We start from the raw sequence: 23314 nt of genomic DNA on the forward strand, positions 1-23314 counted from the left end.
AGAATATCTTAATTTAGATCTTCATTTCTATAATTTACTGAGTGACTGCTATATATAACTACAAAACTTAAGATAATAATATTGTTATTAAAAATCAAATATTTTTATACTTATTAACCCAGTGGGGTTGGGTCTTTTTCATATACTTAATGGCGGTGTAGTGTAGATATTGGTATGAGTCATTGTCTTCAGTATTGGCTCGAGAAAGCGCAAAAATTACAGTTCCTAAGGAAAGATAAAAAGGTATTACTTACTTACTGATAAAATAAGAGGCCTAGAAAATTTTGTAGTCTCCAGATCATTTCAGCGAGATCTCTTAGTAGGATAAAATGATTTTACGCTCTACATTTCAAGTTCTACATGCAGCAGCTATACGAAAATGCTATTGTTCGAAAGCTTAGCAAACCTGACATTTTTTTAACTTTTGCCTACAATCCACAATGACCTGAAATAGCTACTGCTATCGTCCTGACATTGATATTTGCGTTTTCGCGTTGAAACTCAAAAACTGAAGTTGGATAGGTTCAAGAAAAAGTATTTGGCCTAAAAAAATCCATTCAGAGGGAGTATGTTTCATTATTATGGAAGCAAATGACTATCAAAAAGACAAGTATTCTTCATTGAAAATAAATCTGAAAAATGTTTATTTGAACGTCTAACGAACTTAGTTTGCAGCAGCATTTGCTGCACAAGCCACTAGTTTTCCTTTATTTTCAGCGGCAGAAGATTACTCAGAAGGTTTGATTTCATGGTAATAAAAATTACTTCAGTACCTTGCTGTATCAACCTACTGTGTTAACTTCCTAACACTGCACTGAGGGAAACAGGTGGTTCATCACAGTTGTTGCAAAACACAACACGGGAAGCAGCAAGACACTTGTACCTGTAGTTGGAGAGATGGATGGGACTTCGTCCCCTTGGTTACAGGAGCAGGAACAAAGCATTGCCATGTAAACACCTGTTGTTTTCCCTTCGATTACGCGCAGAATTTTGCAAAATTGTTCCCAATTATAGGCGTAAGCACTGCAGAAAATTATTGGTAGGTGAAATATAGTAGAAACGGCTTCATAATTGTTAGTTTTAAATAAATAAGAAAACAAATAAACAAACAATAAAGTAATTAATAAATAAAGTAAATAAATAAATGAAAAAATAACTAAGTAATAAATAAATTTGGTAAACTTGCACCAAGTTTATTTTCAAAGTTAATCAATTAATCAATCAATCAATCCCTATGGCGCATCAAACCTCAGAAAATGTTTGGCCTCAATCGCCATTTTCCTCCAAACTTCTCTATCTTCCGCCATGAATATGAACAAAATTCGTCCAATGATTTAGAAGAAATCGCTATACACTAGTAGATATAGATGGTATGTCCAAAACTTTATTTATATTTAAATAAATAAAGTAATTTAAAAAGAGAAAAATTAATAGACAATGTGTAAACATAACTACTAGTGTGTTGTGAATGTAAAATATGATAATGTGTTATGAATACAAATGTATAAGTTTTATTTTGTGTTTATTTAAAATAACTGTACCTACTTTCTAAAACTGAATGACGAATATGTAAACTAAGTATACTAATAGCATGTTGTGAGTTCAAGTTTGTTAATATGTCCATGTACAAAAAAAGCTCTATAAACATTGTTAAACCAGAAATAAGTAAAATAAAGATATTTAATCAATCACTAAAAGCAGCTCTAAAACGCAGACATTTCCTTTTTTGTCTAATTATTTATGTTATTATTTTGCTCCTGTTTTTAGATTATTTTTGTCTTTGTTAGTATGATTTGTAATTCCTTACTTTACTGGTTTTATTTCTTTTGAATTGGGTTTATTATTTTTTCTTTGTTGTACTAGTTTGAATCACTTTATTTGTGATTGTTTTTTTGTGTTTTGTTTATATTTATATAAATATACTAAAAAATTGAGGTTAAGCGTTTTTGTGCATAGAGCTTGAACATTAGACTATTTTGTAAGGTGTTCAGTGGCCGTCTTCCATGTCTCAGCCCTCGATTTCTAATAGGGATATCTTATGCGAAGTTTTACCGTTAGATGACAGGAGCGTTCCATGCGGCACAATATGTTTGACTATATTATATCATATGCTACAGTTGATTACGTTCACCGCTTGTTGGTTTTCTATGCGTGTCAAAATTATATTTATAATCATTTTGCATAACCTAGTATAATTTAATATAATTCAGTATTTTCTTATCTCATAACTTAATTTACAATAAATAATAGAGTAAACTTGTATAATACTGAGCGATTCCCCTTAAGAGATGGATGGGGAAATCAGCAGTATGCAGAATATAGATACGAGTAAATTTAATGTTCATTAATCTAAACGAGAATTTTGAGAACGAGGTGCATGAATAAAAAAAATTGGAACTTCGTCGAAGGTGAATATTACCTCTTTAATCATTAATATTGTATGTACCGTAGGCTAAAAACAAGATATGCAGCCACCAATGTGTTTTTTATAGGGAAGGGACTATCGAGATTGAATAATTCCTCGTATTTTTTTCTCTAGTTTCAGAAAGATCAAATGCCATGTTTGATAAGATAATAATATATGCTCGCAGTAATATCACGATTATTCCTGTGTTTTGCAGGTTAAGGACATGCAGTTTTGAATACTATGTGGGATGATTTTGAAAATTTGAAGTTAAAACATGGTTTTAATAATTAGTGTACAGCACATTAAAAACATTATTCACGAAATGGATTTCACTATGGATCGTCCTGGATAATAAACATCCCAGTTAATCGAGAGTTTACTGCAGGCGTAAAATGCTGGCATAAACTTCAGAGACTCCTAGTAATACTGTATATAATCTAAGCTAACATAGCTTGATGTCGAGGTTGCATATGTTTTTATTAATTTTTCTTTCCTTTCTTCCAAAATGAAACTGTAGCCAGAAATTCCTTACTTGAAGTAGTTATATTTGTTTAATAGCTAGCACTTTCGAGGCTCAATTTAATTGGTTAATTTTTTTAAGGTTTAAAGCATATGTTCAGAATATTTCGGGACATGAATGAATACAAAAGGCTTTCCCTGGTTTTTACATATAGGAACACAATAAAAATTTGGCATTTTGAGTTGCTTTTAGGAATATTTAATGTACTAATACTACGTAAATCCTCAATGTTTATATACCGGAAAACAAATACACACGCAAAACGCATCCCTCAAAGTACACGTGCGCTATCTGTTGGTGCTAGTTCAGGATAACCTTATTCGTGAATGTTTTTCGGTTTCCATTCCCTTCTCATATTCCTAATTTGTGCATACCACTTTAGTCGTCATTGTCAATTACAACGGCTATAATTCTTTTTACTCCATTAATCTTCGTATAACCTCTGATTGAGGTTCTGGTTGACATGTTCATCTACTATCAGGCAATACATCTCACTTGACAACAATTGTTTGTATGCATCTGAAGTCTGACTAGTGTAATATGTAGCTAATCGGCGATGTATGCAATGGAGGGGGAAAGGAACTGGCCATCCTACCCCATTATCTCCTGGCCTAGTTGCCTCACAAGTGGTGCCTTATTGGTATCACTTGTGAGGTTCAGACCTGTCTTCGGACAGTTGACTAAACAACAATATTCGTATTACGCTATTCCTTGTTTTTTTTCTTCTGGCTGCGCTGTAATTATTGAATTTATGTTTATAAATGTAAACATATTGAATAAATTTAACTTCAATATAAACAAACAATGTATACAAACTCAAATGTAACACCTGCAACAACTTCTACATAGGACAGACAGGCAGATCATTTCAAACACGTTACAAAGAACACATCACAGCCATAACAAAATTACAAAACACCTCCACATATGCAGAACACATCACAAATGCCAACCACACCTACAGAGACATCAACACAGACATGGAAATACTGCACATCCAACCAAAAAGCCAAAAACTCAACACACTAGAACAATATGAAATATACAGACACACGAAAACACACCCCAACGATATTCTCAACACACAACTCAATTTCAAAACACATACACTCTTTGACTCTACACTACGAACGCACCCTCACAGGAAACAAGAGGCGCCAAGACCAACAACGACCAGTTCTGAAGACGACCCAAAATAGGTCGAAACATGTTAACAAGGTACGTTAAAATTTAACACAAGAAAGTTCTTATCATACATATTCCGAAATAAAAAAAAAAGAAAAACACTTTTTCGGTTTTCGGGATACTGTAAACATGAATTTTCGCGAAAACTTGGAAAGCTATAGCTTCCAACTTTACAGTACCTTTTCTGAGGCAGAAGAAACTATTACATAGTCTGCTGCTCATAATGCTAAAGAAATACACATCACATAAAGAAGTAGTTTGTTTACAAGTTGTAAAGTAAATTAATATTGTAGCGAGAAAGAAAAGCAGGAACTTCCTGAATTTATTGAACTTCACAAAGTGGTACGATAAAAACCCATTTCAATTCAAAGCAACGATATGTATAGGCCTACATTACACAAGCATACGTAATTATATGTTTACTCTGCAGAACACTTCTATAATGCGAATTAGAGTAAATCCTATTGTGAGCTTAAGTCGCATTACTTTTGACATAACGGCGACTAACAAGATGATCTCAAATGATTCACACGCATTACACACATAAGCCAGGAAGCCGTAGTGTACCCAGCGGTTGGGTATAGCCTTGTCACTTCCCAAGAGACAAGGACGCGGACTGGAATCTAGCCTAGGTCACGAACGTTTGTTCATTGTGTCACATGGTACAAAGCCAGAAACATGTCAACTCCACTTCTGATCAGATTGGAAAAGTGCTCCAAAAATTTACTTGGGGTAAAACTCAATTTAAAATTGAGGTCCCAAATAAAACAACAGCCCAAATTGAGATTTCTTCAGTGTTAGCTCTGCTAAGGCAGCATGATGTTCCACCGACAAGAAGTATCCCAAGTCCATGTCATTTCCAAGTCTATGACGTCTTCATCCTTCGTTCCCATGTAACAATATCCCAAGTTTATCACTTACAAGCAAACATTCGGATGGGGGTAGATAAAGTTAATTTTTTTTTCTTCCACCGTGTTAATAATGTCAAAAGAAGTGCTTATACAAATTTTGGCCACTCGACCGCAATTACGAGGCCGTCCAGAAAGTGATTTTCCCTGAGGACGTTTACGAAAAAAAATCTAATTTCATTGAAAGATTTATTGAAACAGAAACAGCAACTGTAAATCTGAAAGTTAGAATTTATAAAACAGTTATATTACCGGTTGTTCTTTATGGTTGTGAGACTTGGACTCTCACTTTGAGAGAGGAACATAGGTTAAGGGTGTTTGAGAATAAAGTGCTTAGGAAAATATTTGGGGCTAAGAGGGATGAAGTTACAGGAGAATGGAGAAAGTTACACAACACAGTATTCTTCACCTGACATAATTAGGAACATTAAATCCAGACGTTTGAGATGGACAGGGTATGTAGCAATGGGCGAATCGAGAAATGCATATAGAGTGTTAGTTGGGAGGCTGGAGGGAAAAAGACCTTTGGGGAGGCCGTGACGTAGATGGGAAGTTAATATATTAAAATGGATTTGAGGGAGGTGGGATAGTTAGTTAGTGGGGTTTAAAAAGGGCGCGTCAGCTACTATGGCTATTTGCGCCCTTATCTAAAATCTTTTACTAAACACAAACACAATACAATAACCAGAATACTTAAAAGAACTAAAAAGCGTTGTCACGAGATGGGATATGATGGTAGAGACTGGATTAATCTTGCTCAGGATAGGGACCAATGGCGGTCTTATGACGGCGGCAATGAATCTCCAGGTTCCTTAAAAGCCAGGAAGTAAGATACAGCAATTGTTGCGATATTTGTCAACACATCCCCCAGTGGAACCGAGACATTTGTCATAAGTACCGTGGGATCAATTTTTGTAATCTTATGACATAATGACATAATTAGGAACATTAAATCCAGACGTTTGAGATGGGCAGGGCATGTAGCACGTATGGGCGAATCAGAAATGCATATAGAGTGTTAGTTGAGAGACTGGAGAGAAAAAGACCTTTGGGGGAGGCCGAGAAGTAGATGGGAGGAAAATATTAAAATGGATTTGAGGGAGGTGGGATATGATGAGAGACTGGATTAATCTTGCTCAGGATAGAGACCGATGGCGGGCTTATGTGAGTGAGGCAATGAATCTGCGGGATCCTTAAAAGCCATTTGTACTAAAAATAGCAACATAGGCTGCTACCAAGGAAGGATATCAACGGCAATGGAAGCATTTAATAGAAAAAGGGACATGTTCTGTGGACATCTGAAATAAGAACAAAGGAAGAGAGAAGTGAAGTGCTTTGTGTAGGATGTGACATTGTGTGGGGCAGAAACATGGACATTAGGACATTACGACGAAGTGGAGATAAACGACAAAAAGAATTTGAAATATGGATATGGAGAAGAATGGAGCATGTAAAATGGACAGACAGAATAAGAATTGAAGCTATGTTAAAAAGAATGGGTGAAGAAAGAATAATGCATAAAGTGACCAGGAAGAGAAAAACGAATTACCTGGGTCACTTGCTAAGAAGAAGGATGCACTAGGAGAAATAGTGAAAAGGGGAAAAAGTTCACGACAGAAGAAGATATCAGATGATAGACAACATTAAGATATATGGATCATAGTGAAGACGAAGAGGAAGGCGGAAAAGAGAACAGATTAAAGGATGTTGTTTTGCAGTGCAAGATATGATCCTTGGGCAGAAACTATGAATGAATGATATTGTATTTCCAATTATTGAACTTTCAACATGTCTACAAAACAACAGACTCAGCTCTTCTTATGTTGCAACACCACACAGCAATGATTTACACTTTACTAATCACACAATTACAATCCTCACCTCAACCTGCTTGCCCATAATGTCCAATCAAAGTATGCCCTGTTACAGTTCTTCCATTGGTATTAAAATTCATATGCTGAGTAAATTCCGTAATTATCTGAAGAAAATAACTACAAAAAAAATTATTGGAACAATTCACTAGCATAAGAATGCTCCACAACATCAAACTATACTGTGGAAGTACTTTCCTGACATGGACCACCAAAGCTGGCTCGAAGATTACTTCTCTTCTCGAAAACCATACACAAAGCGACAAAATGCAAGGAACTTTTATCTTTCAACGATGCATCAGTATAAATAAATGCATATGGTCTCATCGCACTTATAATGCTATGATAATCAGAACTGCAATTCATATTCCAAGGGTAATTTTAACTACAAAAATTAATAAAAAAATAAAAGTAAATTAAAATTGGGACAAATTACTCATACCTAATTGATCTGAATCTTAATTACCAGCAATGAAATTAATTTAATGAGCATATAGTAAGTGGTTATGTGCTCAATTCTTACAATTCATAGCAAGCAGAAAATAATAAATTATTAAAAACGTATCTGCTAAAGTGTATAAGGTGTGTTGGAGTAATTTGGGTATAAAAATCAGCCTTTTTTAAGTTTATAGACCCACAGCCTGTTACCATGATAAAATGTTCCAGTAGGTTTTTATATGTTAGCACTGTGATCTTCTAGATTGATTCTATTGCATTTTAAAGTATATTGGCCTCTCTTTATCATAATAATAACCCTAAGTTTAACTATACTCAATTTACCCCATAGATCAGAGATGGGCATTGTGCCTTACTTGAGAATTTGTGCCTCACTGACCTTCACAGAGCTTATCGCTCCGAGTGACTTCTTCACAGTCCCCGTTCCTCCCTCACGTAGCTCCTAGGTATGTGCAGGTTCTATAATAGTTTCATAAGCAATATCAGTGGTGGCATACTGGCATTATCAAAGCAGTGTGTACGCGTTAGAAAACGATTATTTCATGAGAAATGGGAGGAAGAGTTTTTTTGCTGTTTAGAAGGGAGAACATACGATGCATGTTATGCTCGAAAATCCTATTAGGCATTAATAAATTTAATATAGGCTACAACGACATTACTCCTTATGTCATAAAGAACATGCTGAATTAGAAAGTAAGACAAATTAATTGTTATTTTTCGTACTATTCCGAAGAAAATTTATGATCTTAACATTTGCATAGTATACTAAATAAGACATTATACCTTAAACACGCTGCATTAAAAGGTACGAGGAATTAAATGTTGTTTCCAAAAGAAATTTATAAAAAAAATATCAAATGTGCGTAGAAAACGAAATATGATTTTCTGAAATTATTTTAGGTCGAGAACATGCAAATCTATTAAGTAATCTTGAGAAGCGCCAGAATATTCAAGAAAATAAACGTACACAACGTGATGGAATATTATTGGCTAGTTACGCAATTTCTCGCCTGTGATTTAAATCAATTCAGCCATGGAGAAACAGTAAAGAGGTTTATTATTAAAGCTGCTGAATTAATTTGGCCAAATTGAATAAAAATTTTCGAGTCTCTCACGTTAACCAAGCGCTTTCCTAATAATTCGCCACTGACCGCCTTAGCGATTACGATAAGGTGACGCAGGTCACAGCAGTTTATATTTCCCATCCTACTCTGCAGTCTCCTCTCCTAGTAAACAAACTATTTCAAATCGAGTGCCTCACGTAACCGAAAATTGTGCCCACGTATGCCATAGATTGAGAAATTTGGGTATAATGTGTATTATTGAAATAAAACATGCTTTAAAGTCTTTATAAAGTCAAATTGTCCCAACCATAGGTTAGTGTATGTATCCTAGAACAGAATGCAGGCATTTAAAAAATTTTATTACACCTAACAAGATAAAAAAAAATTTCAGCAAATACTTAAGTTCTTGATAAGGCTTATTTTGTAAACTTAAAATATCTCCCATTAAAATCAGGGTCAGAAAACACTCCTGATATTTGTCTCTCACCAATCCATAATTTTTGTACGTGGCATGATCTGGAATGAAAACTAGGTTAGTTACCAATTAATCTAGAATTATACCCAAATTACCCCACGTTTGTAAATTGTAATTTACTAACAAAATATTATTAATGATACATTACTACATTTATTTAAAACATGTTCTAAACATGCGTCATGGACACTTGCATGAATTTGATTACTGTGTCACAGCTGGTTCTCCAGCAATATTGCTTTGAATGTGATATGTCACTTCATACGCTGGTAAATAAAAACAGTTTTTTTACCGGGCAGTATCAGTGTGATGAAGACAAATTTTTAACACTCCATGATAGACAATTATGAAATAGACAATACATATTAAATTGGCATGTATTTGAAAATTGGGTAAAGTTTTATTCAATAAATTGTAACTTATACGCAAATTACCCTGAGCTTGAAAAAAAGGATAAAAAAATCTATACACATGATGAATTATCTGAAAACTGATTTTGTCTACATATATCTTTTGTAAAAATAAATCCATTCTGCAAGAGAGATAAATTTAACAATAATAATAATAATAATAATAATAATAATAATAATAATAATAATGATAATAATAATAATGATAATAATACAGATAAGTAAGTTTATACTGATTACTTTTCTTAATCCAGCCTCTCAATCTCCAAAGAGTTCATTCACCATTTATACATTAATTGAATGTGAGTGTATGTAAGCTTTTTTACTTTCTCTCTATTATGTAGAAAAATCAAATAATGAGCAAGATTCAACTAATCCTGTTTCAATAAACAAATAATTTGTCATTGATTCTAGTTCACGTAAACACTTGTTTAAAAACTTAAAATTGTATCATTTCTTTCTCTAGGTTTCAGGTGAATTACCTCAATTCTTAACTAGGCCTATCAATCTTGGAAAGATTATTTATTTTAGGAAGTATTTCGTTATGAAAACTGGCAAAACACACACACACCTAGGCTGTATTTGTATATACGTTTGGTGTGCAAGCAGAGGCATATATAGAATTTCTTTCCAGGAAGAGAGATTTCAATCAGATTTTTGGACTTTTGTGCCAAAACATAAAATTATGTGTTAATTATGTAAGTTCTCTAGGCACTTGAACCTTAAATAAGACTTCTTGCTGTGACATATCTCTACTAGGTTCCACTCTTAAGTTGTTTTATAAAATAGAATGTTACTAAGTTAGTTAAAAATAATACTAAAATTAAGAATAACATTCTTTTTTCCATTTTTAATGTGTATATTTTTAAAAACATTAGATAATATAAGTCAAGAAATGGATTCGGAACTCCTCAAAATCTTTGTTTCAGTGCCTGACCATGACAATATCTTCGAAAAATTTTGGAGTGCAAGAGATCAAATGACTTTATTGTCGAACACCTGGCATTAGAAAACAACAACATAATATATTAAATACAAAATTATTCAAATATAATAAATTATATCAAAGAAGTAAATTACTGAAGCCATAATTGAAATAATACACTAACACCATCACATTCTACATACATTAAAATCATTGTCTTCGATACTGATATGAGAAATTTTTAACACTAGTGAAGTAATAACTAAGACAGAAATAATACCAAGATTATTAGAATGAAGTAAACGTAAGTTTTTTAAAAGTCATTAACTGTGATAAAGATGTATGAACATAAGTAATATTATGTAGACCTATTCATTAATTATTTCCCTTTCTTTCAATTCTTTCTTTCTTTTCTCTATCATTTTTTTTAATCCCTGGGGGAAGGTTAACCCCAAATCTTCCACATAACATAAACTGAAATAAGTCAATTAAATACTATTATAGTCACAATCATGCCATGGTATGAAAGAAAAATTTCACAACCTCGAGCGGGAATCGAACCTGCGACTTCCTGTTCTCCGGTCAGGAGCTCTACCACTGAGCTATCGAATTCGTCTCACGCCAAAGGCTCGGAATTATCCTTTCATACTGGCGACTCTGTTATAGAGTACTATCCATAGCATCTGATCTTAGTCAGCACTGCTTATGGGTGGAAAGAAACTTTACAAATGTAATCTTCATCTTACGATGTTTGGATGACGTATATACGTCCGTTGATGTGACATATTAATGAATTAAATACTATTATAGTCACAATCATGCCATGGTATGAAAGAAAAATTTCACAACCTCGAGCGGGAATCGAACCTGCGACTTCCTGTTCTCCCGTCAGGAGCTCTACCACTGAGCTATCGAGTTCGTCTCACGCCAAAGGCTCGGAATTATCCTTTCATACTGGCGACTCTGTTATAGAGTACTGTCCATAGCGTCTGATCTTAGTCAGCACTGCTTATGGTTGGAAAGAAACTTTACAAATGTAATCTTCATCTTACGATGTTTGGATGACGTATATACGTCCGTTGATGTGACATATTAATGAATTAAATACTATTATAGTCACAATCATGCCATGGTATAAGTGTAACCAGAAATTTCATAGTTCAAGATCAATGGATTAATTCCCTAACTCAAATATAGGTAGAAATGTCTAATTTTGGAATGAGATGTTTGAATTTTGTGTAATAATGTTAAATTATCAGGAATCTTGCTTAATAACTATCAAGAGATAAAAAAGCGATTGGACGGGTACTTAAGAATTCAGCAAGAGTAACTGTACACAATATTTTTGGCACACAAAGGAGAAAAGCAGTAAGATAAATTTTATTATAGTAAGTTATGCAAAAACTGAAATTAGTTATAAAGAACAAACCAGAATAAAACAATATGAACATGAAGACCATCGTTCAATGAACATTCAACAAATGAAAAATGTTTGTTGAGGTATTTATATTAACAACATCACTAACAAATGATTAATAATTAATATCCCTAGGCATTCATGCCACACTTCAGCCAATATATTTAAAAAAATAGGGTTAAGTGTAACCAGTGTCTGGAAACACACATACTGCACAATTTTAATTTTCCAGATTCAATGTATTTAATTTTATCTAAGTACTACAAAAATACAGGACACATATTTTTTAACTCTTTTTAGAAGACTATAGCAGCGCTACAACATTTTTGCAATGAACTTGAAAATAGGACTAGGCAATCTCAAATTCAATTTTTTCAATGCTTTCTTTTTTATTCGTTGCTAACTCCATAGCACCTCTTAGTGCATTTTGGTTGTGCTGATAGTATTACATGTCAAAAATGTGATGTTGAAAAGTGTGTTCAGGTTTCTGCCCAGCAACATTTGTGATATTATATTGTATTGTATTATATTGTATTGTATTTAAAAGGACGCACCCTTTTTAAACTCCAATAACTAACTATTGTATTTAATTCCTTCATTTATAACTTGTGTGTTGGGCAAGCCTGCAGTCTAAGTAATATAGGGATTTTCTCCGGGAACTCCAGTACTTCTGTGGCATTCCAACATATCTCCATCATCATCATATCTCATTACGGATGTAGCATAGACCAGCCTCTTATGGCACACAGTGGGCATCAACTTTGTCGGTATTGTCTACACAACTGACTTCATATTATGGGCGAATGGCGAACAGTCAAGTACCCTACCTACCAAAAATAAAAAAAAAATAAAAATAATTCTGAAGAAGGTTAATGAATAACCCGGCACATCGCAATCACATTCATACAAATTTTCAAACTCTAGACATTCAGGGATCTTATTTCCTTCAAGGAAAATTCCCTGAGAGCCGTACCCGGGAATCGAACCCGTGACCTCCTAGATTTGGAAGCAAGCATGCTGATCAAAAGACCGTGATGTAGTGAAATTCATTTTTATATCAGCTTTTGAATCTACTAGAACTTGCAGCATTTTAGATGAAAGTAATATGTACTATATACCTTCACGGATTTCAATACCCTACTGGCACTTGTCTCAATCTGAAAAAAACATTAGGCCTACACACTTGGTGTCACAATGACCAAATTGATCTTATACAATATGTGTGTGTGAAGTATATGTGTATGTATGTGTATGTGTGAGAGAGAGAGAGAAGGGGAGGGGTGGTGAGAGAGAGAGAGAGAGTGCGTGAGTAAGTTATATTATATATATATATATATATATATATATATATATTTTATATATATATATATATATATATATATATATATATGCGCGTGTGTTGTTGTTTTCTAATGCCAGGCGTTTGACAATAAAGTCATTTGACCTCTTGCACTCCAATATCTTTCAAAGATATTATCATGGTCAGCCAATGAAGCACAGATTTTGGGGTGTTCCGAATCCATTACTTGGTTTGAGTTGCACAATGGGCAGTTAGGGGACTGATATATTCCAATTCTATGCAGGTGTTTGGCCAAACAGTCATGGCCTGTTGCCAATCTAAATGCAGCTACAGACGATTTTCGTGGTAAATCGGGAATTAACTGTGGATTATGAATATATATTAGTGTGTGTGTATGTGTGTGTCAAGTGGACAGTATGTAATGGCAAAGGCTATGAAAAATCAGGAAATACCGGTATCATTTTATTCTCACAGATACATATCGATACTCTTGTTTCATTGTTTCAATATTGTTGCTTTGGCAAATGAAATAAATAAACAAACAGTAGGCTAATCCAAGCTATTTTTAAGAGAGTAAATAGGCCTAGCCTATGTGTGATTTTGCAAAATTACAAAATATAATGGTTTTGCTACACAAAAGCGAAATGGTCTTATTTATTGAATAACTTTATGATATCTTTACTGTGTTAACTTTTGTAAATTTACCTGGCTGAGTAGTTTCGAAGTGATATCCTTAATTGTCCAAAGTCTAACAGTCTTATTCAGTATTACTATGAATGTAAGAGAGATTGTTCCAGCGAACTGAGAACACTCAGGAGGTTTTGACCCTGCAATTTGTCGTCACAGTGGAAGATTGTAAAACATTTTCAAATATTCCACAATATTTTGTTCTGAATTCTGTTCATTTTCTAGAAAAGAGACTATTCCTGCTGGGGGGAGGAGGAGGAAATGAAGATCATATCTGTATAGTTTGAAATTACTTTATACCTAAATATGAACAAAGCTGTAGAATTGAATAACTTCAAGGAAAAACTGTTCCGGGGCCGTGTATCGATCCCGGAACCCTTCGCTTAGCGCATGAATACTCTCCCAACTGAGCTACCCCAGAAACTATACAAGACACAGTCATAATTTTTCATTTATATCCACACAACTCAAATGGGCTGACAAGACGCCAGAACTCACACACACAAATTCTATGTGACTTAAATTGTGGCTTCCTGTTAACACACCTCCAAGTAACGAAATATATTATGCAAATCTGGCTTTCAGGTAGTCGGGAGAGCATTCGTGCGCTAAGTGAAGGGTCCTGGAATCGATACCCGGCCCCAGAATAATTTTTCCTTGAAATTATTCAAACTTGCTTTACAGGGAGCTACTACCTGAAAGCCAGATTTGTATAAAGCTGTAGGATATTATTATTTTTCTATAAAGTTGCTTCTCAACAAAGTTAAAGGACTTTAATAAAATTTTCTTGACTTTTGAATAACCACGTGTGTGTGTGTGTGTCAAGTGAATAAGTGTGTGTGTGTGTTAAGAGGATAAGTATATATGTATGTGTGCGTGTGTGTCAAGTGAATAAGTGTGTGTGTGTTAAGCGGATAAGTATATGTGTGTGTGTGTGTGTGTGTGTGTGTGTGTGTGTGTGTGTGTGTGTGTGTGTGTCAAGTGAATAAGTGCGTGTGTGTTAAGTGGATAAGTATATGTGTGTGTGTGTGTGTGTGTTAAGCGGATAAGTATATATGCATGTGTGTGCGTGTGTGTGTGTGTCAAGTGAATAAGTGTGTGTGTGAAATGAATAAGTGTGTGTGTGTGTTAAGCGGATAAGTGTATATATATATATATGTGTGTGTGTGTTTTTCAAGTGAATAAGTGTGTGTGTGTGTTAAGCGGATAAGTGTGTGTGTGTGCGTGCGTATAAAATAGGTAAATGTGTGTCATCTATTCAAATTTTTAAATATCATTTATGTAACATCAACACGGGCAAAGTGAAATGGCCCTCTTATCCCATTACCTCCTAGCTTAGTTGTCTCATTAATGATGCCTTATTGGAATCACTTATGAGGTTCAACCCTGTCTTCGGACAGTTGAGTAAACTAAACAACAACAACAACAGGACATAATTTCAATTATTTAGACTTAATTATGTCATATGTAGGCTACTCTAAATTTATGTTTATATCTTCTTATCGTATTTATTTACTTTATCGGTACCATTATTATCCACTATTTCTCCACTTCTTCCTGTGTGACTTCGATCCAGCTTTATTTTAGAGTACCCATCCTCCTTCGAAACAGTGTTTTTCATAAAAATTCATTGTTTTCATTCGCGATGTGTTTTGTACATCCTTGGCCTTCAGCGTCGCCATACTGGATTGCCTGTGTTACTCTTTCCCCTCTTTGTTAACTTTTACCCTTAGCTTACTTTCCCTCTTAGTTGGGTTAGGTTAGAAGAGGCATGTTAGGTTACTTATATTAGTTAGGGGCCACTTATGTTAAGTAACGCTACATCACAAACACACTGCACTATGTGAATGATAAAACACTTGCGCGTCAACAAAGACGGTACCGATATAATAAATAATTACCGTTCTTGTTTTATTATTTAAGATTATTATTATATATATATATATATATATATATATATATATATATATATATATATATATTTTTTCACATGAAGCTTGTGTTACAGAAAAATAAGGTGACCATAGAGTCCAGGATGATAAAACAGATCAGAAGTCATGAACAATTTATAAAACATAAATGAATATTATAAGACAATAAGGCCTAGCATTATACTTCATATACCGGTATGTAAGAAATTATGGTGAAACGAGCGTTGAGCGGATTCCGCCGATTTTGGAATAGACACCGACGTACTTGAACTGCCAACATAGAAAACAAAAAATCACACTCAATCGCTTTCACCTTCATCTTGATGGGATAATAAAAACCTAAACTAACCTAACCTAACCTAAGTGCGTCGGTGTCTATTCCAAAATCGGCGGAATCCGCTCGATGTTCGTTTAACCAAAATTATAATTTGTTAAACAGATTATTGCTTAATAATATTCAGTCCTTCAAAATGTAAAGTTAAGAAGGACACTTTGGTGATAAGTTTGATAAATATTAAATTTACACACACACGCACACACACATACACACACATGTGTGTACGTTTTCAGAGAAATGTAAAAACCATTTCCTTCATACTGTTCTATGTAGTAGATCCAAATCATAGCAACTTTTCGAACGGAAAGTCAATACAGGTGTTTAAGTTTTCTTTGAAGTATATTTTTACTCATTGTACGATGACTGTTTCAAAATGTGTAAGAAAATGAAATTAAATAATTTTGACAAATTGCCTCAAATATCAGAAGCTACTTTCTATACTACAGCAAGCTGAGTTGGCCACTGTTAAAAACAGAACTGTTTTTGTTTCAGTATATTAGTCATTGTTCAATAACTCGCACAGACGTTACTTTTCTTTTCGATAGCCTATTTAAATAAGAAATAGATCTATAAGTATACTGATAGTGATCACAACACCCATATGAAATGGACGTTAAAAAGAAAATTACATACCAGTAGATCATGCAGACTAATTAGCCTGCCACCGGCATCAGATTCTCAGAAATTGCAATATTCCACATTGTTTCAATAAGGCAGAAAGAACTAGCTGGTAATTTTTCCCAATCTTACACACCTAGATTTAATTTAAAAACAGAATTAATTAAAAACAGTTGACTTGGTATGTTTAAGTATCTAAAATTAGAGTCTTTAAGTGGTGGTTTAGAAACATGAAGAACCAGTAACATACAGATGAATAGACAAATACGAATAGCATGAAAACGAACAGTTCCGAAGAGAACACGCTCAGCATAATCATAATCCACAATCAAATTCTCTGGAACTATTAACTGACAAAACCTTACACCAGAAAATTTAAATAATATACTACATGACTATGTATGAATAAACATGCATTTACGAGTGTTAATATAATATTTTCAAGTCTTTATTTGATCCAAATTTTGAGGTTATATTTGCAATGGAAGCAATGGTATGAAATTTATATAAAATGGAACGTGTTTTACCTTATTTCTGTCATATCTTTGCAACCGCTCATCTGCCAGGTATTTGTAATACAGTGTTCTTGCTAATGTCCCATGTGGTCGATAAACTCTGCTGAGAATCTCACTAGTTTCATCTGTAGTACGACTATCATAAGACGACTGGAAATATTGTCCTGCATCACACTGAGGAAAACAAGTGTCACTCTCACTAACAGAACACGTAGAAGGAGATTGCATTTTTATTTTATGTTCTCTTTATTGTACCCGGGCTGTCATGCGACGAATGCAATAACTATATAAATGACAGCTTTATGCAGAATTGACACATGCAAAAGTAAACAATGTTCACAGAAATGTCTTTCTCTCAAAATAAATGTATAAAAGCAGTATGTATTAGTTCCAGTAAAGTACACCAGTAGACAGAGTGATGTGGAGCTTAGGATGAGCCTTATAAACCGGTAAGTACCTCTAAAACGGACTAAAATAAGTAAAATTTTACACAAAATTAGCCTACAACTCAATACACATGGCAGCCATGATGCACCGGTGGCGCTGTCTTTTGGTGGAAATAGTAATAATAAACAGGCGAAAAGCACAACGCGCTAAGGCTAGAATATAACTTCGATGTCTCAATCGATATAGCCGTTCCGACTATTGCTGCAACTAGTTTTTTCGACGTAATATAAAAACTGCCATTGGACAATACGCATTAGTGACAATAAAATTCCGAAACGACTGCTGCTTTCTTATAATTGCATAGCTATATGCGGATTTTTTATGCATTAATACATCTTCCGTACTCCCAATCTTCAAGCTTCCCTGTCTTCCCATAGATTTCCATTTCGTCATTTACATAATTCTGCCATGTGTTCGTGGTCCTCTTGTTTTCCTTCCAATGTATTTCCAGTTCACTACTCTCTTTAAGAAGTCGTCTGTCCTCCATTCGTTTTACATATTCATAACATATAAGTTTCTATGTCCTAATTTTCTCCACTATAGTTTGTGTTACTTCCATTTCTTCTCGAATGATTTCAACTACTGCTTTCTTAAAACTCGATAATACACTGTTTCTCACAATTCACGCCACGTTAAGATGGTAAGTTGTTATAAAAATATAACACAGGTATTTCTGCACACTGTTGTTCGTATATTTCTTTCAAGCGTTCCACTTCACTTTTCACTGAATATCGCAATTAATACATTCAAATTACTTTCAAAACAAAAACGCATCGTTTCCCGCTCTATAAATAGGTGCATCGCGTTAGTAAATCTGCCGAATAAATCTAAATAAAATTGTTTTTAAGCATTGTGTCTATTCTACATATACCGTAAAATGTAAGTAATAGAAAATAAAACAAACTAAGCATTAAGATTAATTTGTTTAATAACTTATAATTATTGTTGTATTGGGCTAATGTGCCGCGTTTTCAAATTCATCATGCTAATTTTATTGGTGTTGGAACTAGTGTTTAAATTCGAGGGATTGATACATTTTTGTACATAAATTACATACATTCCATATAAAAACGGTTGGCGTGTTTATGTGTGACAAATGTTTCGTTGATATGACATCGTTCTGCTACTTCCCCTGCTCAGCTGACGTCTGTGCTGGTTACAGTGCATAATCATTCTTCCCATTACCTTTTTTTTCAAACCAACATAATTAAAATCAATTTAATAATATGATTAATGTTATAAATTTTAGATTTTTGGTGATAAGGGACATCCATTTATTCATAGAGTTCTGTCCATGGGTAGGTCTTTCATTGCAAACCCAGCATTCTCCAGTCTTCCCTATTTATCATACATATATCTTAATGTCATCTATCACCTAATATCTTCTTCTGCACCGAACTCGGTTAAACGAGCGTTGAGCGGATTCTGCCGATTTTGGAATAGACACCAACGCACTTAGGTTAGGTTAGGTTAGTTTAGGCTTTTATTATCCCGTCAAGATGAAGGTGAAAGCGATTGAGTGTGATTTTTTGTTTTCTATGTTGGCAGTTCAAGTACGTCGGTGTCTATTCCAAAATCGGCGGAATCCGCTCAACGCTCGTTTCACTCTTCTCCCGTTCACCATTCCTTCCAGTGGATCCTATAGAAGGCAGTTTCTTCTCAATCAGTGACCCAGCCAATTCTTTTTTCTCTTTCTGATCAGTTTCAGCATAATTTTTTCTTCACCCACTCTTTCCAACACAACTTCATTTTTTATTCTGTCTGTCCATTTCACACGCTCCATCCTTCTCGATATCCACATTTCAAATGTCAAAGGAACATGTCAATGAAAATTTGCAGAAGTTAATTAATGATGTTGGCGTGAGAAACTAGAACATGCTACAAAATATTATTATTGCAGAGATTGATAAATAATTAAATTATTTGTTAACATGTCGCACCGTTTTCAAAATGTACTAATACTGCTACTGCTAGGACCTGATTTAAAATTTCAGAGACCCGGAGCTTAATTTTCTTTATGAGGCCCCTTCTTTTCATATATGATAATTCTGTCACCTATCTCCTTTCACCATGTATTTATTTCATAGAGATTATTATTAATTCTCTATTTTGAGGAGAATAATTAAAAATAAAGTGGCTCCTTTAAGATAACCAGTAATTATGTTTTGCCACAAGACAGATCAAAACTGATTGCATTAGTTGTATTATCCCTTGTTTCCTCAAGTGCAGTACTTTAAGAATTTAGAAGGAATGTTAATTTTTCCTAAATTATGGCTTAGGCTTATACAAAAAAAAAAACCTGGCTGTCCACAATTTAGTAGCTGTGACGGATTGTTGTCTCTGTATGCCAAAATCTTCATTAGTCTGCGTTAGAACATTCTTAACTTTTTGAAACTGGAGGTCTCTATGAGTATAGGAGTTACTGCTAGTAACATACGAACGAATAGACTACACTTGCTCAATGATCAGCGTTGTTTTTCATGTTGTTGCATTTCAGTAGCTTTCCGTTTTCTTTTAATGGCTCCTAACTCAAATTTGCTTGGTAATTACATTTTTAATTATGGACATTCCTACAAAAACACTTTAACACTACCACTACTCACGCTGATATAACCTGGATATAACCTCGGCAGTTGCGAGCGTCATTAAATAAACCATATTACTGAATAATTTCGAAGGGAGAAAGGGAGCTTTACCTGAAAAACTAGACTTGTATAATATATACGTTACTGTAGGTACGTTAACAGAAAACCACAATTCCAAGTCACACAGAGATTTTGTGTACTCGATGTGGGTCTCTGGCGTCTTGTCAGCCCACTCGAGTTGTGTTGAGACGGTATCGGTTAGAGTTCCTGGGTAGCTCAGTTGGTAGAGCGCTGGTACGTTCAACCAGAGGTCTCGGGATCGATACCCGGCCACAAAACAATTTTTCCCTTGAAATTATTGAAGTCTGCTTCATAGGAAGCTTTACCTGAAAAACTAGACTTGCATAAACCATATTATTATTATTATTATTATTATTATTATTATTATTATTCATGAATCCGACATTGACAGGTACTGTCTAAGTCACTAATAGAGCCAGACGAGTAGCCTGATAAGCCCCAAGCCCTTCCTGATCATCCGGCGCTGACAGGTGGGTCATCCTGCCTCAGCCCCTGATAGAGCCAGGTTCCGTCGGCATACGAGTAGCGTGATGGGCCGAAGGGGTCCGGAGCCCCAAGCTGTTCCTATATCAGCATCGGAAACCCCTACTGCCCCAGCCTATTTTTACTATTGCGGATGATAGATGAAATGGGGGGAGGTGCAGAGTGTTAGTGAAATGATAGAGGGAAACGGGAGTACCCTGAGAAAATCCTATGCAATGTCAGCTTTGTCCACCACAAATTCCATCACGACCTGGCCGAGAATTGAACCCGGGCCTCCTGGATGAAAGGCCAGCGCGCTAGCACTATAGTCACAGACGCGCAATATGAACATGGTTATTATGTTGTCAATGTTGAGAAAGATCGTAAGTTATTGATAGGCCTACGCGAAGGTTTTACATTTCGTTATGCATTATTAACCGGAAAAGGAAAACAATGGAGATGTATTGTAAAGTTGTAGTGCACGTATGTGTACTGATGAACATGATACTCGTATTTTAGAATGTGTGAGAGGAAATGTTCATGAAAATTGTGAACATTTGTTTGTCTAATCAGCGGTCATCAAAACACTGCACTCTCGGGCTAGCGTCTCTTTACCCGCGGACAAGACACTGCCCTAGCGTGCATTCGTGGCTGCTGGCGGGTATGCTGTCTCTCTACCCCTTGTACACGACGGAGCATATTTCCTTACCCTCCATGCACTCTACCCATTTCAGCGAGTGCTGACGACCACTGGTCTAGATGATTTTTATCAGATAATGTTGTACACAAGGCCGTGGATGATATATTACCTGCGAGAACTTAAAATTTAGTACGAAGTGAAATTATTGTTACTAATGACATTTCTGGTCAACTGACAAAAGACAATGTGTTTGATATACGAAAGGCAGTGGGTAAAGAAAGGAAAAGAGTTATTTCACTAAAAATTAAGTCCATGTCGCAGTCAATATTATTCCTATTGTAACAAATCTGATCAGTTCTTATTGTTGAATGATTGCACTAATAATACGTATAATATTTGGTTATGAAACAAAGCTAGGACATTAATTTAGTGTCGACCTGGTTGGCGAGTTGGTATAGCGCTGCCCTTCTATGCCTAAGGTTGCGGGTTCAATCCCGGGCCAGGTCGATGGCATTTAAATGTGCTTAAATGCGACAGGCTCATGTCAGTAGATTTACTGGCATGTAAAAGAACTCCTGCGGGACAAAATTCCGGCACATCCGGCGACGCTGATATAACCTCTGCAGTTGCGAGCGTCGTTAAATAAAACATAACTTTATTATTAACTTTCATTTAGTCGTAAAAGGACACATTTTTAGAAAGTATGAAGGTAGTTTGATTTTGCTATTGCATTAATCGCAGGAATAAAAAATTTCCCTATCTTAACTTTGTGCGCAATATAGGGCTACCCCATTCATGGACATACGAAATGAAAATGTTTTATTTTTTTTTCATAAATGTAGGCCTACAGAGAATATCGTCGTTGTTCCTGCAATATCTCCTATGTGACATATTTATCGATTTTCAAATTTTTGCTCTATTAAATAACTTAAATAGTAATGCAGCAAATAATAAAATCTCCTATATGTATGACAAGCAAATTTCATATAATCAGTTACTTTTTTAATTTAATTATAAAACTTTAAAATCTCGACGATTAATAAATAGTCAAATTTTACTGTATAAGACTGTTAACGGTATATTGAATAACTGTGTTTTTCTTAAATTCCTTCAGTTCATTGTAAAAAGAACAGAATTACGTCATAGGCAACCTTTTATTATACCTATTCCTAGAACCGTTTTCTTCAAGAACTCTCCATTGTTTGTTATGTGTAATACTTACAACTCTCTGTCTTTAAACTGTGATTCTCAATTGGATTTCAGTTTAACAATTGAAAAATTTCATACAATTTTAAAAAGCATTGTATTTCCTTAGATATTTAAATTATGCAGAAGTGTATTATAATATTTTTACTCTAGTTTTTAAATAATTTTGCATCATTATATTGACATTTGGCATTATATTAACTGTAATATTGAATTCCAGCATCTATTACCATTATGTATTTTTTTCCTTTCGTTTGTGTTGTTTGTTTTGTTGGTTTTTTTCTCTTATTATGTTTTTTTGTGTATATATCTGTGTAAGTCACCTGTAATTGGAAGCCTGCTTCTGTTGGTGGTGGATTTAAAATAAAATAAAATAAAAATATTTCTTTGTTTCGAAAATGTAAGAATTCACAGTCTCCTATGTACGGTTGCCATAGGATGAAAAATTTTATATTTTTCACATAGAAGTTATTGCAGGAACAGCGACGATATACAGACGTTCTCTGAGAATAGTAAAATTCAAAAGAAAATTTAAGGGAGCGATTTTCTTTGTTTCGAAAATGAGAGCAGAGAAATAAAACAGTTTGTTCCTATAATAATGTCGCATTTTTACCGTAGCGCATAGTCTGATACAGTTTGACACAATAGACACTGTGTAAGAGTTTACAAGTGTGACTATTCTCGATTCAGAAAGAAAATAGCTTTACCTTCCATAAAAGGAAACATTAATTTTGGTCAGTCTATACCTTATGTTACAGCTTGATAGGTTATTGTTTCCGTTTTCTTGTCTTTCTCAAATACATGATTAAAATTGGGGAGGAGACAACGGCTACATAATTTCACGGATGTTGAGAAAGGAGCAAAGCA

At 34.5% G+C, this 23314-nt stretch overlaps 1 protein-coding gene across 2 annotated transcripts in view; it reads right to left on the minus strand.

The window, feature by feature from the left end:
• LOC138713264 (protein-L-histidine N-pros-methyltransferase) overlaps positions 1-17556 on the minus strand; it is a 797137-nt gene extending 779581 nt beyond the window's left edge. For both annotated transcript variants that reach the window (XM_069845221.1, XM_069845220.1), the window contains exon 1: positions 17039-17556. In XM_069845221.1, coding sequence (XP_069701322.1) covers positions 17039-17254 — 216 coding nt within the window. In that variant the 5' untranslated portion in view covers positions 17255-17556. The remainder of the gene's footprint in view (positions 1-17038) is intronic.
• Positions 17557-23314: the final 5758 nt, after the last annotated feature.

This window comes from Periplaneta americana, chromosome 14, assembly GCF_040183065.1.
Source record: "Periplaneta americana isolate PAMFEO1 chromosome 14, P.americana_PAMFEO1_priV1, whole genome shotgun sequence".
Taxonomy (NCBI): Eukaryota; Metazoa; Arthropoda; class Insecta; order Blattodea; family Blattidae; genus Periplaneta; species Periplaneta americana.